Source organism: Rhinichthys klamathensis, unplaced genomic scaffold (genome assembly GCF_029890125.1).
Source record: "Rhinichthys klamathensis goyatoka isolate OS25496 unplaced genomic scaffold, OSU_Roscu_1.1 h1tg000073l_1, whole genome shotgun sequence".
Taxonomy (NCBI): Eukaryota; Metazoa; Chordata; class Actinopteri; order Cypriniformes; family Leuciscidae; genus Rhinichthys; species Rhinichthys klamathensis.
In genome coordinates this window covers 520,362-539,995 of record NW_026606616.1, presented here as the reverse complement: position 1 = coordinate 539,995, position 19,634 = coordinate 520,362, and the positions used below count along the sequence as shown (strand labels likewise).

General features: G+C 39.6%; 1 protein-coding gene across 2 annotated transcripts in view; it reads left to right on the top strand.

Moving 5' to 3' along the window:
• nfatc1 (nuclear factor of activated T cells 1) overlaps window positions 1-19,634 on the top strand; it is a 53,036-nt gene that overhangs the window by 6,650 nt on the left and 26,752 nt on the right. For both annotated transcript variants that reach the window (XM_056250700.1, XM_056250699.1), the window contains exons 2-6: window positions 743-1,772; window positions 1,898-2,057; window positions 7,761-7,963; window positions 9,276-9,448; window positions 10,542-10,682. In XM_056250700.1, the coding sequence (XP_056106675.1) occupies window positions 886-1,772; window positions 1,898-2,057; window positions 7,761-7,963; window positions 9,276-9,448; window positions 10,542-10,682 (1,564 nt within the window). In that variant the 5' untranslated portion in view covers window positions 743-885. The remainder of the gene's footprint in view (window positions 1-742; window positions 1,773-1,897; window positions 2,058-7,760; window positions 7,964-9,275; window positions 9,449-10,541; window positions 10,683-19,634) is intronic.

Sequence of the window (19,634 nt, the reverse complement as noted above, 5' to 3'; positions counted from 1 at the left end):
TCTTATACAATTTTAAAAATAAATACATTCACAAAAATTCTGTTATCAATAAAATATGTCTTAATGGGATAGTAGATGGACAGACTTAACCTGAACAAGCCAGATGACGTATTACAACTGCTTTTTAAAATGTTTGAAAAGTTTTTGGATAAGCTAAAATTGCTAAAGTAGGCAATGATTCATCTTGTACTCTCCAGAAAGCACCAATCATTCGATTTTTTTTCTTCTAGTCAAGACATCTTCTGTTAGTCATGTTGCACTTCAAATGTTGTGTTGTTCTCTAATCTCAATATATACATTGCATTGAAGCAAATGTTTGCCCGTTTTTCGACAAAGATTGCTTATGAGTATTGGTTTTCCGTCTGGTTTTGTCCTCAGGAAGATATTTTTAACACTTTGTTATTTTTGGCCTGGTATTTGTGTATCACTCACCTTGCTTCCTCTGCAGAGGTTGTGGCTTTTAGCCACTAACGTTTTTTTTGACTCACAGCTATTACTAATAAAGAGTAGAGTGTCTTTTTATAATGCCACCATTTTATACGAATCAAATGGCAGTTCATAAAAAATAAAAAGCTAGGCTATTTATTAGAGGTGGATGATTGTAAAAGCAGCAGTCTCCTTCAAATATTCACACAGCAGCTTTATGCACATTCTTCAAGAAATGTTCTGCACCTATGCTCTTTTATCTCTGTAGCTTATTTTTTGTTGCAGTACCTCATGAAATTCTGATTGCACCTTACAGATGCCTATGGTTACAGCCAAAACACCAGCATTTCACTTCCTCTGAGCAACCCCTGCCCATCTTCCCAGTACCACAATCTCCAGACCAGCCCTTCATTGTCAATATCCATCAGTCAACCATCCTCATTCTCCCCTCAAGATGACATGAGCTCGGTGGGCTACTTCCAAACATCCGGCCCCCGGTCCAATGGAGCTCCCACATTGGAGAGTCCACGCATTGAGATAACGGCTTACGGGCAGTTCCCCGAGGATGAAGTAGAGGAGAACAGCGTTCCCGTGGCCAAGCGAGTCAATTCCATAGTGACATTAACATTGCCAAGTATCGACGGTTATCGTGATCCCACCTGTCTCAGCCCGGCTAGCAGCGTGTCTTCTCGTAGCTGCCATTCAGATGCATCGTCATACGAATCGGGCTTCTCGTACAACTACGACAACTCGCCGCAGAACTCGCCCTGGCAGTCTCCATGCGTCTCCCCGAAAGGTTCCTCATCGCTGCAGTCCTGCACCCTCGGGGTGTCTCCGCGCCATTCACCATCCGGTTCTCCCCGTGCCAGTATCACAGACGACAGCTGGATTGGCACCAGAGGCTCTCGACCAAATTCTCCTTGTGGCGGTAAACGGAAGTACAGCTTTAATGGCGTCAACTCACACAAGTACCATCCGTACTCGCCAAATCAATCCCCGGGGCCATCGCCACAAACTTCACCCCGTCTCAGTGTGACTGAGGACACCTGGCTCGCCAACACCAATCAGTACACCAACTCTGCCATTGTCGCCGCCATTAATGCCCTCACCACAGATGGATTAACAGATATTGGGGAGGGGATCCCTTTGAAGTCCCGCAAGACCAGTCAGGAGCACAGTGCCTCGATGAACCTGAAAGTAGAACCAGGTGGAGAGGAGACGGGATCCCTGGAGCTTTGCCAGGATGACTTCTCAGCACGCCTGCCCTTCAAAAAAGAGACCTACTGTAGTGGCTTCTTGGATGTACCCCAACACCCATACTGGTCCAAGCCGAAGCCTTACATCAGGTTGGTTGCATATAAAAATTTCTTTCATATTCATGGACAAGTAGTTTGCTCTTTTGTCTGTGCTAACCAAAGTTCTCTCTCTCTCTTCACCTCATTATTGGACTCTCTCACTCTTATTCTCGAAGTCCATCGTTGCCTGCACTAGATTGGCAGTTGCCTTCCAGTTCAGGGCCGTATAGCCTACAGATTGATGTCCAACCCAAGTCCCATCACCGTGCTCATTATGAGACTGAAGGCAGCAGAGGGGCCGTGAAAGCACTAGCGGGAGGGCATCCAGTGGTTCAGGTATAAGTTCAAAATCTCTAAAAAGCAGTAGGGTCTCTCAAATGCATAGTTCACTCTGTCATTATTTACTCACCCTCATGTTGTTCCAAACCTGTACAACTTACATTCTTCTGTGGAATGTTTCAACTGGTTTTAGGATGATGCAGGAACTGATTAGTTAGATTAGTCTTCTAGGTTGATCTCTGCATGAAAAAAAAACTCTTTTTTTTTGTTATATACAATAGATTTGAAAATAAAATAAAAATAGAATAATACAAAGTTTTCAGGGTAAGATTTTATTTACACTTTTGAAAGAAGTCTCTTATGCTCCCCATGGCTGCATTTATTTATTTAAAAATACAGTAAAACCAGTAATACTGTGAAATAATATTGCAATTTAAAATAACGGTTTTCTATTTTAATATATTTTAAAATATAATTTATTCCTTTAATGGAAAAGCAGAATTTTCTGCCATTACTCCAGGCTTCAGTGCCACACGATTCTTTAGAAATCATTTTAATATGCTGATTTGATGCTCAAGAAATATTTATTATTATTATCATCAATGTTGAAAACAGTAGTGCTGCTCAATATGTTTGTGGAAACCAATACTTTTTTTCAGGATTCTTTGATTAATAGAATGTTCAAAAGAACAGCATTTATTTAAAATAGCAAGATTTCTATTTCTGTTTATTCAATTAATACAATCTTACTGTCCCCAAGCTTTAGAATAGGTATGTGTGTGTATATATACAGTATATGCACTTTAAAACTTTCATTGTGGAAACTGTCAGAGAATGGTCTTTAAACTGTAAACTATTTATTTATAGTCAACATCCTGCAACATCCTCTCCATGCACTATGGTGGTATATTTTCACTCTCTCATTGTTTTTGTTCATGTAAGGGAACTTCCTTTTATTTGTTTTCTCTAAACGTCAAAGTGACGCACTGTGATTTAAACCCTTATATTGTTCGTTATGCTGCCAGTTCAGGAAGTGTGAGTTGAGGTCTTCTGATATTTCACAAGACAGCAGTGTCTTGGTGTCAGTCCGTTCTGCTCATCAGTGAGTCACACACCTCATTTGCTTTCGTAGCTGATTCATGGGTATTCACTGCTCCAGTTGGTTGCAGATGCTCCCTAATGGATAACAGAATTCCTAAAGACAGGAGTCGTGGTTTTATCTGAAAAACATCAGTGTGGTTGGATGTGACTCTTGGGGTATGCGAACCACAGTCTCCACGACCACTTTATTTACTAAAATCGCAGTTAAAGGTGAACTCAACATTTCAGAATACATCTTTGGCTGCTGGGTACTTCAAATTCAAAATAACGAGGTGCTAATGATTGTGAACACGTGGCTCAGTGCGACTCCCGTCTGAAAAAACAAGGTCCTCTCACCCTCGCGTTTTTTTTTTCAGATCCATTGCCGTTTCCGGCCTAGTGCACAGACTGCCTTTTGTTTAGCTAAAGTTCCTCGTTCTGCACTGACATCATGTGCAACAGCATCTTGTGGAGGCGTCAAGTCTTCGCTGCACACAGTTCTGGCAGGCAAGTGAAGGGGAGTGTTCGACGGAGCCTCAAACAAGCTTGTCCCATTCTGTAAACCATCAGATTAGAGAGCGCTCTCAGCTGCACATGTTCTTCTTTTATTGTACAGCACCTCCCTTCATGCTCTGTCACCACCGTTGTCCTCCTCCGAGGATCTCAGTCAGTGTGCAAGTTCTTTTGTGACCTTAAGTGGAGTTGTTAAAGTACTTTTGTCACATTTGTTTGAACTGTAATCAGAGTATTTCAATTGAAAGTTCTTCTCATAGAAATGTGGCCACAGTTTCTCTAACATTCTTGTTTTATGTAAATCTTTAATGGTGAGTGGAAGTCATATATATATACTTTTAAGAACTCCAGTTTATTTTTAAGACTGGAGAGGTTCAAGCCTAAACTGGAGGGTCAGGCTTCCCAACCCCCAATCATTTCGGCCCTGATCTCAACAAATTAATCATATTTTCAGAATTTTAAGCACCTACTTGTATGTGTTGCCTACTGTGTGAGTCACTATATCCTCATATTTAGTCTTAGAGCTCCCCTCTTCCCTCCTTCTGTCTCTCCACTTGGGGTTTGGTGGTTTCTGATGGTCAGGATTTTTGTACCCAGGCTGCTACAGCCCCATCTCTCTTTTTCTCTCTCCCCCTGCTCGGGTTCCTGGTGGTTTCTTTCAGATTTCTTGTATCCTGGATGCAGTTTGACCACATGTGCCGTCGGATTGACGGTAGACGTGAGTGTGTAGCCTCTGAAGTAAGCCTGCCGCACCACAGCTATGTGCTTCCACGTCTGCGCTTTAGTCTCTCGGGAAGTTAACTTCTCTAAGAACAGCTCTGTCAACAAAAATCACCGCTGTAACTGGAAGAAGTGACGAAATCCCTAAATATAGGTTGCTTGGTAAGGGCAGTGCTTCCACATTTCTAATATTCAGACTGTTTTTTTATCTCGTAGGCCTACTGTGATCTTTATGACTTTTTTGTTGAGTACTATTAGTAGATTTTCTATCTGGTTAAGTCTTTTTATGACTTGTTTTATCACAGTAATGTGTCTCATTCACTAATAAACTGCGTACTCAAGTGTTTTTACTTAAGTGCGCAAAAAGACATACATTTGATCTTACCCTCAAATTTACCCTTAATTATAAACTATTTTTAGATAGATTTCAGATACCCTGACTACACATGATTGGCTGCATTCATGTTGCAATGCTTATGCATACAGTACAGAGATGAGCCAAAACATTATGACCACTTACCTAATATGCTGTTGCGTGCTGCCAAGACCCGCCGAGACATGGACTCTACAAGACCCCTAAAGGTGTCCTGTGGTATCTGATGTTAGCAGCAGATCCTTCAAGTCCTGTAGGTTGCGAGGTGGACCCGCCGTGGATTGAACTTTTTGGTCCAAGACATCCCACAGATGCCCAATTGAATTGAGATCTGGTGAATTTGGAGGACAAGGCAACACCTTGAACTCTTCATCATGTTCCTCAAACCGTTCCTGAACAATGTGTGCAGTGTGGGAGGGTGCATTATCCCGCTGAAAGAGGCCACTTCTACCAGGGAACACCATTGCCATGGGTGTACCTGGTCTGCAACAATGCTCAACGTTCACATGAATGGCTGGACCCTGGGTTTCCCAGCAGAACATTGCCCAGAGCATCATACTCTCTCCACTGGCTTGTCGTTGTCCCACAGTGCATCCTGGTGCCATCACTTCCCCAGGTAAACGGCGCACAGGTTCCTCTGCTCCAGGGTCCAGTTCTGACTCTTGTGTGCCCATTGTAGGCGCTTTCGATGGTGGACTGGGGTCATCATATGCACTCTGATTGGTCTGAGGCTACACAGCCCCATACGCAGTGATGCACTGTGTGTTGACATATTCGTCCCATAACTATTATTACAATTTTGGGTGACTTGTGCCACAGTAGACCTTCTGTTGTCTCGGACCAGATGGAATGGCCTTCGTTGCCCTTGTGCATCAATGAGCCTTGGGCGTCCAACACCCTGTCACTGGTTTATGGTTTGTCCCTCCTCAGACGACTGTTGGTAAAATCTTACCACTGTTGCCATTTCAGAGATAGTCTGACCCAGTCGCCTTGCCATAACAGTTTGGCCCTTGTCAAAGTTGCTCAGATCTTTATTCCTGCCCAATATTACGTAAACTATTGTTTGCTTACCATTATTGGGATTTATGAAAATGTATCTTTTAATTTTTTATGTAATCATAAAATATATTCAATATTATATATTGGCTCCATATAATTCTGTTATGGTAATGTAGTTAAATTAACATATCACACTTAAATATTTAAAAAATAATATAAATAATATTTTTCATTTTTGCACTTTAGGATCCTTATAATTTATACTTTGTATTTTATCTTCGAATTTTTCTTCTAATTATCTTAATTTTGCGAGGTATTTTTTTTTTTAGAAGATTTGTGTAAATATAGCCACATAAGTCAGCAAATTCTTTTTCTTTTTTTTTTTACTTTTTTTTTTGTGTGTATGTGGGTTTTAGTTGGTTCTAAATTTGACCTTCAATTTAGACAAAAATGTATCAACTTATATGTATGATTCAGGATTTCAATGTTTTAATGTGCCAAATACAGGCATATGCACTGTTAGTGAATGAGTTCAATGAGAAGAACAGTTGGTCTTGCTCAATATCACATGAGACATAACCTTTTCCAGTAAGAATTTGCTCACTGGATGTGGCCAGTAACTCTTCAACGGAGCCCGTGTTGTAGATCTACTTTTTTTCCTCAAACTGTTTCCCGCAGATGTGCCACGGAGGTTGAGAGCTTGAGTGGGTGAGAACTGACCCACAGCACTTGGAGGTGTGGACATGCGGCTCTGAACTCCGTGCCATGGGCGGATGGAGTTTTGGCATTCCTCTAGTGGGTGATAATGTAATGAAGTGAGGGGAGGGTTCTGGGAGTGGGATCTCTCTGGCCTCTGTCTTTCTGGCTTGTGCACTCCCTACTGCCTGAATAAACACAAATGCCAGGCTTAAACATATCTACTTAAATAAATATACAGACTGGTCCAGACTTTCACCACAGATGCTGACCACCCTCTTTGAGAATCTCCATACATCAGCTGCTTAGACCCATTGTGCTTGAGCTTTGAATATAACTCTTCAAATTTAAAATCTTACTTCATATTTACGTCAACGAATTAGGATTTTCTTTAAGCTTTTTTTGTGGTTTTCCTTGTGGAACTTTTTTCAGCTTCTAAAATCAGTCTCTCTTAGTTTACAATATATTTGCTAAACAATATACTCTACCATTCAAAAGTTTTGGTTCTATAAGATTTTTTTATGTTTTTCAAAAGAAATCTCTTATGCTTACTATGGCTGCTATTATTTGATCAAAAATACAGTACAAACAGTAAAACTGTGAAATATTATTGTGTAATATTATTACAATTTCAAGTGATTGTTTCTATTTTAATATATTTTAAATTAGTCTTCAGTGTCACGTGATTCTTCAAATATCATTCTGATATGCTGATTAGGTGCTGAAGAAACATTTCATATTATTATCAATGTTAAAATGTTATTTTCAATGTTGTGCTGCTTAATATTTTTCGTGGAAACCTTTATTTCAGGAATATTCGATGAATTAAGTTTAGAATAAAAGTATTGATCTGAAATAGAAACCTTTTGTAACTTTATAAATGTCTTTACTGTCACTTTAGATCAATTTAATGAACTCTTGTTGAATAAATTAGTCTTAAGTATTATATAATAAAAGTATTAATAAAAGTATTAATTGCTTAAATCGTACAAATCCGGTTTTTGGTCTAATGAGATTTGAATGTGGGCGGAGCTACCTGACACAATGCCAAATAAATAAAAATAAAGTGACAAAATAGCATCACATGTTAATTAGAACATGGAAGTGATTAATGTCCTAACCAGACAAAAAAAAGTGGCAATTAAAATATATATTTTGTACAGCAGGTTATTTTGTCAACTATTCAGTGTCAATTTATAAAGGGTCATGCTGGGTAGCCACGCCCACTTTTAAAAATCTAAAATCCCACTTTACATCAAACATAAACTATCTTCTTATTGGCTCTAATTGTGTCATGTCATACATCAGTTTGTTCACACTGAAGTAGAAACTGCTTTTAGCTAGAAATGCACCACTAAATTCATATTTGTATCTTTCAGCTTCACGGCTACATGGAGAGTGAGCCTTTGACCCTACAGCTGTTCATTGGGACGGCAGACGACCGTCTTCTCCGGCCTCACGCCTTCTACCAGGTCCACCGTATAACCGGGAAGACCGTGTCCACACCAAGCCACGAGGTCATGCAGTCCAACACCAAAGTTCTTGAGATTCCTCTCCTGCCCGAGAGCAACATGAGGGCCATGTGAGTATATATCTCAGAAAGATGCTAAGAAAAAGAAAAAAACACAGAAAAGCCCGGTGAGGGAAATGTTTGTACCACATAATTCTGTATATCCTCAATGCATCCTGTGCATATTTCCTGCAATAAACAACACTGAAAAACCCCTCCGTTTTACCGCCAATTCCCCTGTTGTGAAGGCAGTTGCTAAGCAGAAGTGTGTTTTTGTGCGCGCACGCTTTCGACAGAGCCCCAGCGCTGTGGGTTTCCCTTGTATGAGCTCCAGGGCTTGTGTTACAGGAGGCCTCTGGTCGCGTGGTGCCTGTAATGGCGCGCTGGCTGGAGTCTGTTCTGCAAGCCAGGCGGTAGTCTTACTAGCTCAGCATTTTCTCTTCACTCTATAATGGATGTAACACTTAACTTATACAAAAAAAAAACCACACACACCCCTCTGGATCGTGTTTCAGAGTAGTGTTCCCTCTTTGCCACGTTTCTGTAGTAAAGCCAAAAAATGGTTATGCCCCTGTTTCAGTGCAGTTTAAACAATTTTTAAACTCTTTAGTATTTTATTTAATATATTCCTTTGATTGGAGAGAAAATTATATTTTGTGCCTTGCCTTGTATATAGAGTTCGGTTTAGACGCATAGTGCTGGAAACTCAGCACGGGCTTCACACTTTTTAAAGCAGTTTTAAAAAAAAAAAAGGAATGACGAATGTTATTCAACAAAAAATCAGGACGACAACTAGAACACAGTGTGCTCGTCCTCACCACGTAAACATGGAATGTTAATATCTGATGTTCTAGTATATGTACTGCGTTGACAGATCACTCATACTCTGATTGTTTCTCCAGTTTTTCAGACTTTTTGTTTTTGCCAAAAAGTAAGCTTTAAGATTATTTCACACAGATGAATCTTAAATAAAGGGCTCTACATGTTTCTTCAATGAGATTCAACACTTTAAAAGGCTTTAAAGCAAGTATTTACACACGTTGGCTTTCTGCTCTATTTGGAGGATTTGTATGTTTAATGGAGAAAGTAAACTTTTCATGGATTTTTAACAACATCTCTGCCATGTCAGGAGCAGAAATTGGAAGGGACGAGAGAGAGAGAGAGAGAAAGGGCATGTATTTATGCAGTGCAGAATAAGAGCCAGGCATAATTTTGGCAGAAGTGGTAATAAAAAAAAAATCTGGCAATAAATTAAACGTTTACTCTGTTCTGAAAAAAATGTTTATTAAACAACTGTCTAACGATATTAACCACACATTTTTGTACTTCTGAAAGGATTTGTTGAGTCTATTCCTCAAACATTAACGTTCTTACTGTGCCACAGAATCGACTGCGCAGGAATTCTCAAGCTGCGTAACTCAGACATCGAGCTCCGGAAGGGCGAGACAGACATCGGACGGAAGAACACGCGTGTGAGGATGGTGTTCCGTGTCCACATCAACCAACCTAATGGCAGGATGGTGTCCTTACAGGCGGCATCTAACCCCATTGAGTGCTGTGAGTCATGCCACTAAATCTCACTAAATCTTTTCTCACTTTTATCCAATGCGACTAACATTGCAATCAAGGTGTATTTTTTTTATCAGTTAAAGGGATAGTTCACCCATAAATAAATATTATTTTATCATTTACTGGTTACATTGTCAGTAACCAAACAGTTGATGGGACACATTGACTTCCACAATATATATATTTTTCTATACTATGGAAGGTCCCAACCACTGAACCAGCCCAGGGAATCAAACCTATGATCTTGCTAGCACTATCCTCTACTGACAAGAATGCTTTAATTAGATGGATTGAATCAATAAATCAAAGACTGTTTTTGCTCATTATATAAATTAGACCTTAGAAATTTGATTCCTGAATGTTTTAGAATGTACAAGAAAGTACAGAATGATCTACTGTAGTGTAAATAGTTTGCTGTGTTCATGTAACCATTGCATATACAGTTATTACGTCATGTCCATCATATCATATATCATATCATAATATATACACTACCATTCAAAGGATTAGAGTCAGTCATTTTTTAAAAGAAATTAATACTTTTATTTAGCAAAGATGCATTTAATTGACAGTAAAGACATTTATAATATTATGAGGGATTTATATTTTAAAATAAATGCTGTTCTTTTGAACTTTCTATTCATCGAAGAATCTTGGGGGTGGAGGGTGTGAATGATCACAGTGTATAACACAAATATTAAGCAGCACAACTGTTTTCAACACTGATAATAATGTTTCTTGACCAAATCAACTTATTCAATGAAGGATACAGAGAATCCTATTTCTGAAGGATCATGTGACATGTGACACTGATGACTGGAGTAATTGATGCTAAAAATTCAGCTTTGCCATCACAAGAATAAATTAAAGTTTCACAATATTATTGTTTTTACTGTGTTTTTGATCAAATTAATGCAACCTTGTTGAGCACGTGATATTTGTATTTTACAGTTATACTGAGATTTAGCTCTTTACCCTACTGTTGTAGAAAGGACAGCTGTAAATATGTAGAGTTTTGAATGGTTTTGCACATTTACATCTCTTTCTTCACGTTCTTTCTGTCTCTTTGTCCTTCTTGCAGCCCAGCGCTCGGCACAGGAGCTGCCCCTCGTGGATAAACAGAGCATGGAAAGCTGTGCCGCCTCAGGGGGGGAACAGATGCTTCTCAGCGGGCACAACTTCCAGCCCGACTCCAAGGTGGTGTTTGTGGAGAGAGCACAAGGTAGGGGACACACTTGGAGGTGTGTGTGTGTGTGTGAGCAATTGGAATTGTTTTGAAGTGGCCTCTCTGTTGGGAGGTTTCTGAAGATAAAGCTGTAGGGACACAGGCTGAATCCCAATTCACAGACTTCCCATATGTACAAGGAAATACGTAAGGTGCTGACGATGGTAAATAACATAGTTTTAAGTATGATGTAAACCTGTACATGAGCATTGGTTTATAATTAGGCCCACAAGGAATCTCTGCATCATTTGCAAAGTATATCTCCCACCCCTTGCATGTTATTGACATTTTTTTGCTTATTGATTATGCTTTTAGTCACCAATGCATGTCTAGTACACTTAATTCCATTTAACACATCACATTTGACCATATATAAATTAATTTAGCAGATTTCCCCCCTAAAAACAAAAACAGATTCAGTCTGGGCCTGGTTTATTATTATTAAGATATTATGTTTCGATCCATTGCAAACCAATCCTCTTGCATAGTGCTAGGGGATCTGGACAATATTAGGCCAAAAAGCATGTGTGGGTGCCATATGGCCACATTTGGCATGCTGTTTTCAACGCACCATGATTCGGGATGGATACTAATCTTGCATACTGTATAGGACGGACAATAAGCAAACTGTGTGGAATGAGGCACTGCGTAACTACATTTAAAGTTTCACTGTCTCATTTCTAGGCCATTTCACATTTCTAGATCTATCTATCTATCTATCTATCTATCTATCTATCTATCTATCTATCTATCTATCTATCTATCTATCTATCTATCTATCTATCTATCTATCTATCTATCTATCTATCTATCTATCTATCTATCTATCTATCTATCTGTGACTAATAGAACACAGAGAGGTTCAAAATCATTCTACAACTATACATTTCTACATTTCAGCACAGGTAAAATAATGAGGCCATTTCCTTCAGCTTTGTGTTACAGATCGCCAAATATTCAGAGTGTTTTCCAAAACCTGTTTGCCATTGTTTGGATGAACTCTTAATCCCCTCCCAAAATTATCCCATTGGTTTAGCCGATACTGTGATGCGCTGCTCAAACAAACACATTTCCGTTATTTTGATGCCACTGGTGGTGCAGAAATCAGTTCCAGTCCATAGTCCAGTGGAAGTAAAAGGATCCAATATGAATATCTGCCTCCCTGGGCTTGATGCGGTAGTTTATCTCTCTGTTATAGTCATGGGGGTCAATGTTTACTCACAAGAGCTTTTATCCTGTGACGGGCCCCTAGAAGCTGTCCAGTATATGTGGAAAAGTCCTGCTTTGTCCTTAAACTACTGTCAGTAGTGTAGTAGTAGTAGTAGTTAGTAGTAGTTCAGTAGTGTGTGTGTGTATGTATGTGTATGCTTTCTCCAGATAGAAAAACCCTCCTACCACTCCCTCTATCCCTCCTTCTTCCCCGTCAAAATATCGCTCCCTATGCCAGAGTGCCACATGTGGAGCACATTAATGCGCTGTATTTTTAACCCAACAGATTTACATTTCCAGAACTTTCCATTGCCTGTGCTGCCCAGGAATGGAGCCCAAACAGAGAGAGTGTGCAGTCTGGGCTGTCCCTTGTGTCTGGGCGTTTGTTTTGATTTTTTTGTCTGTCTTTATTCAGATCTCTCTCTCTCTCTTTTTCCATATGGAAAATAGAAGCAGTAGCCCTTGACTGTTGATACCTGAGATTTACAAACAGTCATTTCCTTGATGAGTGTGTCAAAAATAAAATAAAAAATGAAAAAAAGAGAGGAGGTGCAGACAAGGCCAAGGCCGAGTAATGTAAACACTCTGGATATTTGGCGATCCGTAACACAAAGCTGAAGGAAATGGCCTCATTGTTTTACCTGTGAAGAGGGGAACTGAAATTAAATGAAGCTGCTGAAATGTGTTGTAGTTGTAGAATGATTTTGAACCTCTCTGTATTCTAATAGCCACTAATTTATATGTATTTATTCTTATATAATAGATGGATGGATGGATAAAGGTTGTTGTGGATTTACTAATGTAATGAATGAACATTTGTTTAAGTTACAGCATCAATAACATGCTGTCAAACCCAGAGACATTTTTGGTTTGTGCACATATTTGCGTAGGTGTTTGTGTAAAGGAGAGAGTGAGATAGGAGGGCATGTGTGTGCTTGCCGACAGAAGGGTGTGTGCTCTTGTTTTTGAGAAGGGTTTCCCCGTGTCTGGCATGCGCTGTGGATTCTTGGGCACTCCTCACATGGAAACACCCCTGAGCCAGCCCACCATTGGCATCAACAGGCAACAATCTCTCTATCTCTCTCTCTCTCTCTCTCTCTCTCTCTCTCTCTCTCTCTCTCTCTCTCTCTCTCTCTCTCTCTCTCTGTCCAGTTTGCTAAAGACAAATCTTTTCCACTATCATTTTTCATGAGCTCGGTCACATGCTCCTGCCTCATTGCCTTATAATGTATTCCCCTGTATTTGCATTTACCATCATCTATAAAACTTTGGTTTCTTTAAAACTGGGGAACATTCAGTTTTTAGGAAGGGAAAGAGGCGGTTCAGCCTCTGTTTAGATTTTTAAATAGGATTTCTTCATGTGTTAAAGCATATTAGATTCAAATTAGTTGTGGTATCATAATTTTTAAAGGAATAGTTCACCCATTAAATTCTGTCATTATTTACTTACCCTCATATTTGTCCAAACCTGTATGTTTTTCTTTCTTACTTGAGACACAAAGGGACATTTCTTAAGAAAATATCCATATAATGCATTTGTATGAGGATCGAAAATGAAATATAAACCATTGGAATGGTCCAACTTGTGTAATATATTTAAAGTCTTTTGAAGCCATACAATAGTTATTGTGTGAGGAACGGAACAAAATTTACAAGAGTGGCCAAGATATACTATAACGATTTACATGTTCCATGGAAGAAAGAAAGTCATACTGGTTTGGAACGACATGAGGGTGAATAAATGATGACAGAATTTTAATTTTAGGGTGGACAGTTCTTTTAAAGCATATTACACTAATATTGTTGTTGATCAACATCATAACTGTCACTGAAAAGGTGTTGAAATTAATCTGCGGTCTGTAGCGCTGTGCAGTCTGTCTCTGTGGGTTCAATCTCGAAGGAAAGGGTTGTTTTTGTTATGAGTAAAGAGGGGGCTCCCACAACGTGACTCACACACAGGGAATCCCTCTGTCTCTCTCTCTCTCCCTCTTTCTGACCATTGCTTCCTCTCAGCTGCAACGTGACTTCATGGACTCTTTTCCCATCTGTGCTTGGAGCATATTTTAAATGGAAAGTCATAGACAGTATAACTAATATGCAAAAGGAGAGGAAAAATAGTGAGACTGAGAGAAAGAAAGAAGTTTAGGGATTTAAAAAAACTGATTGCTGATTGGTAATACACTATTGAAGAAGTATAAGAGTAGAGAAGAGTAGAAATTTGGGATTTATTTCATTTGATTAATGCAGTTTGAAGAGAGATTTTAAGCATTTTAAGGAAAGCTATTGGGTTTCCAGGATGTTCTGCTTTAACTGCTTGGCAGTTGCTAGATTGCTTGTATGGAGTTATGGGAGGTTGCAAGGGCATTGCTGGTGATAGACATGGAAAATGAATGATGGATGGGTAGGTAGGCAGATTAGATCGATAGATAGATAGATAGATAGATAGATAGATAGATAGATAGATAGATAGATAGATAGATAGATAGATAGATAGATAGATAGATAGATAGATAGATAGATAGATAGATAGATAGATAGATAGATAGATAGATAGATAGATAGATAGATAGATAGATAGATAGATAGATAGATGGATGGATGGATGGGTAGGTAGACAGGTAGGCAGATTAGATAGATACAGTCCTTAGCATAAGTGAATACACCCATGCTAAAGTTGACTAAAAAGAGGAATAAAAAAATCTTTTGGAAATTGATCTTAATGTCTTAACTAAAAAAATTAGGAAAAATCCAACCTTTAAGGACACCAATTTTCTTTGTGAATGAATAATGTATCGTAAAGAAAATTGGTGTCCTTAAAGGTAGGATTTTTCCTTATTTTTTAAATAAAGGCATTAAGATCAATTTCCAAAAGATGATTTTTTATTCCTCTTTTTAGTCAACTTTAGCATGGGTGTATTCACTTATGCTAAGTACTGTGGATGGATGGGTAGACAGATAGGCGGATTAGATAGATAGATGGATGGATGGGTTGGTAGGTAGATTAGATTAGATATGTTTCTAAGGCGTTGCTAGGTAGCTGCTAAAGTGTTCTAAGTGTTTGGCACGTGCTAAATGGTTACTAAGGTGGTCTAGCTGGTTGCCAGGGCATGATAAATAAATCAAACCAGTCAAATAAAAGGCCATAGAATAGAATAGAATAGAATAGAATAGAATAGAATAGAATAGAATAGAATAGAATTATATTTCACGATCAATTAAGTCTTTAATGCAGCAGCTGCTCAGCTCCTGATCTCTCGTCATTAAGACTTCAGTGCATAAGTGTACTGCAAGTCTCTTTGTATAAATGTGTCTGCTGAAATGATCTGGGCACCATCCACATCAGAGTCATCCGTGATTAATATCTGTATGTTACTAATTTGAGTTCACTGTCTAGTCTAGACATAATCGGACTAATGAAGAGAAGTCTTCATTTTGGCACACGCTGATGACTAAAGATAAGACATCTCCTTTTCTTTCTCTGTAGACGTGGACAGAGAGGAAGAGGGAGAGAGAAGAATTTCTCAACTTTAAAGTTCTTTAAGTTGGCATCCTCAGATACATATCAGGTTAATAGTGTTGGAGAGCTCACGGTGTCAGTGGTGGAGCAGCATGTTGACTTTGTATGCAAATTCGTAACAACAGAACTTAATGATGTTTTTGATATCTTTATTTGACACTGGCCAGGGATGTGATCTATGGTGGTTCCTCTTCAAATCGAATTTTTTTCCATTGACTGGAAAAGGGCTATGTGTTTGTGTATGAGTGATTGGCCCTGATGTGTTACAGTTAATATGTGTGTGTGTGTGTGTTACGGAACAGTGGGGATTCCTAACAGAAGGGAAAATAGAGGGCAAAAAAAGAGAGAAAGAAAGAGGCAGACACAAAGAAACTCCCTCATGAGAGAGGAGCGTTTTCACATCTGGACTCACTGGACTTCACTGCCTGCTCAGCTGCAAAACCACTTAAAATTCTTTTCCCCCTCTTTCTTTGTGCATTGGTGTGTGAGTGCATATGATAATGTCTTCAGAGATTGCATGGTCACATGACAGTGCTTTGACTTGGAGCTTATTCTTACCCATTAGATTAAGTTATCCAGGTATAGACCTGTGTGTGTGTGTATGAGTCAGTCTTCATTAGAACAGTTATTTGAAGTAGATCAGTCTGCACTCATGGGTGGTTCCAGACAGCTCAGGTGAATATTGTTCTCAGCTTTTGTCCATAGAAACCTTCTATACCAAATACTTGGTGCTTAATCAAACAGGCAGATGATAGTTTATTCACATTTTAAATGCATCACCCAATTTTGTATCTTGCACAAGTGAACTAATTTGTTTGTTGGTCAAGACTCAAGAGTTGGTTCCCAGTAACTCCAGATTTCCACTAAAATGGTCACAAATGCGACAAAATTTGCAACACTCTTTTAAAATCCACTTGCGGAATCTTTGTTTGTGTCCATCTGTTTTATCAGATATCTTGTGCGGTGCACGTAACAGTCTGAGAAGTGAAGTACTGTAATCTGGTGACTGACACCATTTGTCGTGTCTCTTGGTGCAGTGTGAATTAGCCTTTACTCACTCATGAGGAATACCTCGTTTCCACCAAAAAAGAACTGGTTCGGAACTGATGCTGGTTCAAAGTTGGTTCAACTTGCGAACCTTCTCAGAACCTGTTTGTTTTTCCACTGACTAGAGAGCCCAGCGAACGACGTCGTTACATCACTGTGTACGTCGCCATACGTCTTAGCTTTCCCATTCCCGTCGTGTTGTTGTTCACAGTAACCCGCCCCCGACGTAAGCATGACGTGGTAAAAGAACGGTTCTAGTCCAGCAAAGAGTTGGTGCCGCTTTGGAACCAATTTTCCTGGCCGTGAACCGGTTCTTTGGCTGTCGAAACACAAATAACTGGTTCTCGAGTAGGCACCGGCTCCGAACCGGCTCTCAAAATGCTTTGGTGGAAAAGGGGTATTAGTGGTTTGATTCAGCTTCACTGTCAGTGAATCGTTCACAGCTCACCACTACTGAGTTACAACTGACTCCCTCACTGAACCGTGAGTCATTTTTACTGCAAGAATCAGTCATTTTGAATGAAACTGTTGAAGCAACGATTCAGTGACTCATTCATTAAGCCAGCCATTTGCCATTTAATGGCCTAACAATGTAATTTGTAGAAAAGATACTCTGATAATTAATTCAACTAACTGTTGTTTTCAACTAATCTTTCCACTCAAAAGGGCTTTTTTCACCCTGCACTTTTTTTTTTCTGCGCTTAACTCTGGGTTATCGGTGTTCTAAACCCCGCTATTAACCCTGGGCACAGGAACATTTCACACTTGTAATTTAGAAGCGGGGTTAGCACCGCTTTTTACCTGCGGTTATGAAACCCTGCTCCGGGGCAGGGTTAGCACCGTTCTTGCGATGTTAACCACGCATTGTAGTGCCAAACTCGTACAGTGTTAAAACGATGCTGTGTTAAAATGTTACGAATAGATGCTTAGCAATGGACAGCCAATAGCGTGCCTCATATTCACGTTCTTTGGACAGTCACGGAAACACTGCGCGTTGTATAAACAGTAGCTTCAGCGGTGGAAAAATGTCCAACGGTGTCAGAAAACGTGACAACTGGAATGAAGAAGATACCGTTTCATTCTTACCTTTATATTCGGAAAAGTCCATTCAGCGTAAACTTGATAGTACAGTCGGCAATATATAATGTTAGAGCCTTTGTGTAAACATATTTGGTGCAGCGTTCGTCCAATCAGTGACACTGTCACCGCAAATAGGCAAATAAGGAGGGTTTAACCCTGAGTATAGGAATATACTGTGAGAAACAACTGCTTACCCAGGATTAATTGTTAACATTGGTTAAATTATGAGCAATGTGAAACGTGAATCAAGGTAACCCTGGAATTTGTTTCCCCGGGTTTACAATGAGCTAGGGTTAAATATTTCAAGTGTGAAAAGCCCTAAAGTATTTTCAATTTGTATTTTATCAATTGTCAGCATATGGCCTACATAACTAGTTTTCAAACTATTTGGTACTAATGGGTGTATAATCAAGTACATGTAACTTAAACCATCATAGGCCCTGTCCCAAATGGCACAATTCACTTTGTGGTCGATATGTGCCCTCGATAGGCGCCCTCGATAGGCACTTTGGGGGAGCCCGCATGGTCATAGTATCAGAACAAAGTATCATTTTTTAAAGTGTCAAAGTATCTTTTTTTTTTTTTTTTTAAATTCTGTCATTTGATGTAACAAGTTTTGTTTTACCATCATCCACCTGCCAAAAATATAAGGAGTTTTTCAAATCCCCAACCTTCCATATTAGCAATTGTAATAATGCTGCTTGCCTTCACAAACATTACTGATAATGTTGTTAGTTGCAAGTCGTTTCTATGGGTCTTCTGTGTGAGATGAGTTTGTTCTGGAGAAGCTTCGTGAATGAAAATCTCATGTGGGTGTCCGCCTTTCACACTTCAGAACAATAACCTCCGTGTGAAGGAGCCTTGAGGTTTGGCTCGTCCTCAACAACCCTCGGCAACAATGGCGCACTCTCACAAACAAACCAATCGTGGTCGCAAGCCTCAGGGAATCCCTGCATTGTCTCCTCATTAAGGAGCAACAAAAAAAATTATATTATACATTTATAAAGAGACCATCCACAACAATGGCCTGGCAGAATTTGATGGCTTTTATTGTTTTTCATTTAAACGCAATGAAAATGAAGATTTTTCAAGCACATTGTAGCGTTTTAACGTGGCATAGAAGAGCAGCGCTACTTGCCTGAAGACTCCACAGCTGCTGTTCATTAGCACGTTCTGGAAAACTGGCTTGCTTGAGCATCTGCAATTAGGGTCATCCCAGCCTGAGCTCCCCTTTCTCTCTCGTGCCATACGCTGATCCCTTTTGCCCAGAGGAGAAGGGGGGAGTCGCTCTCCGCTGCAGGAGGACAAGGGAGTCTATTCACAACGCTGTGGCGAGCAGGTCTGCATTGCCGCATCTGTGTGTGTTTACAGTACAACAGTCTGAGGGAGGCTTTTGGACGCGCACTACCACCACCCATCTCCCTGACTGCCTACTACCCCGACCGCCTGGGGCACTGAGATTTCTTTTTTGTGGCCCACCCTAATCAACAACACAACAGTGCTTTTGATTCTGAACTGGGCTTAGGGGGAGTTTGACAAGTGCTAGCTGATCCAGAAACTTGGCTCCGGAAGTTAGCTTTTGAGTAGTATTCGGCTCTTTTAGAGGTATTTGCTAAGATCCTAATACTTAAAGGGATAGTTCACCAAAAAATCATGATTTGCTCGCCCTCATGTCGTTCCAAACCTGTATGACTTTCTTTCTTCTGTGGAACATAAAAGAAGATAGTTCATACTGTGAAAGTCCAGTGGTGCCCAGTGTTGTTTTGGACTCTTCTAAAGTTAATCATAGACCCTGCATAATTCTTTATAATATCTCCAAAAAAAAAGTCATACATGTTTGGAACGACATTAGGGTGAGTAAATGATGTTTGTGTGGACTTTCCCTTTAAGTATTAAACTTTGATCTGTAGATTATTGTGAATCCTGCGGGTTTCTAAGCAATCAGACTTTTTTCACCTGGTGGACAACATTTTTTTATTTAAATGCCATATATAGGGACCAGAATATCATAGAGACTTGGGATGGGCTTTTTTGACTTGGATCAGTAATCAACCACTCTAGCAACAATGCTGAAAACCACATTAGCGATTGCATTG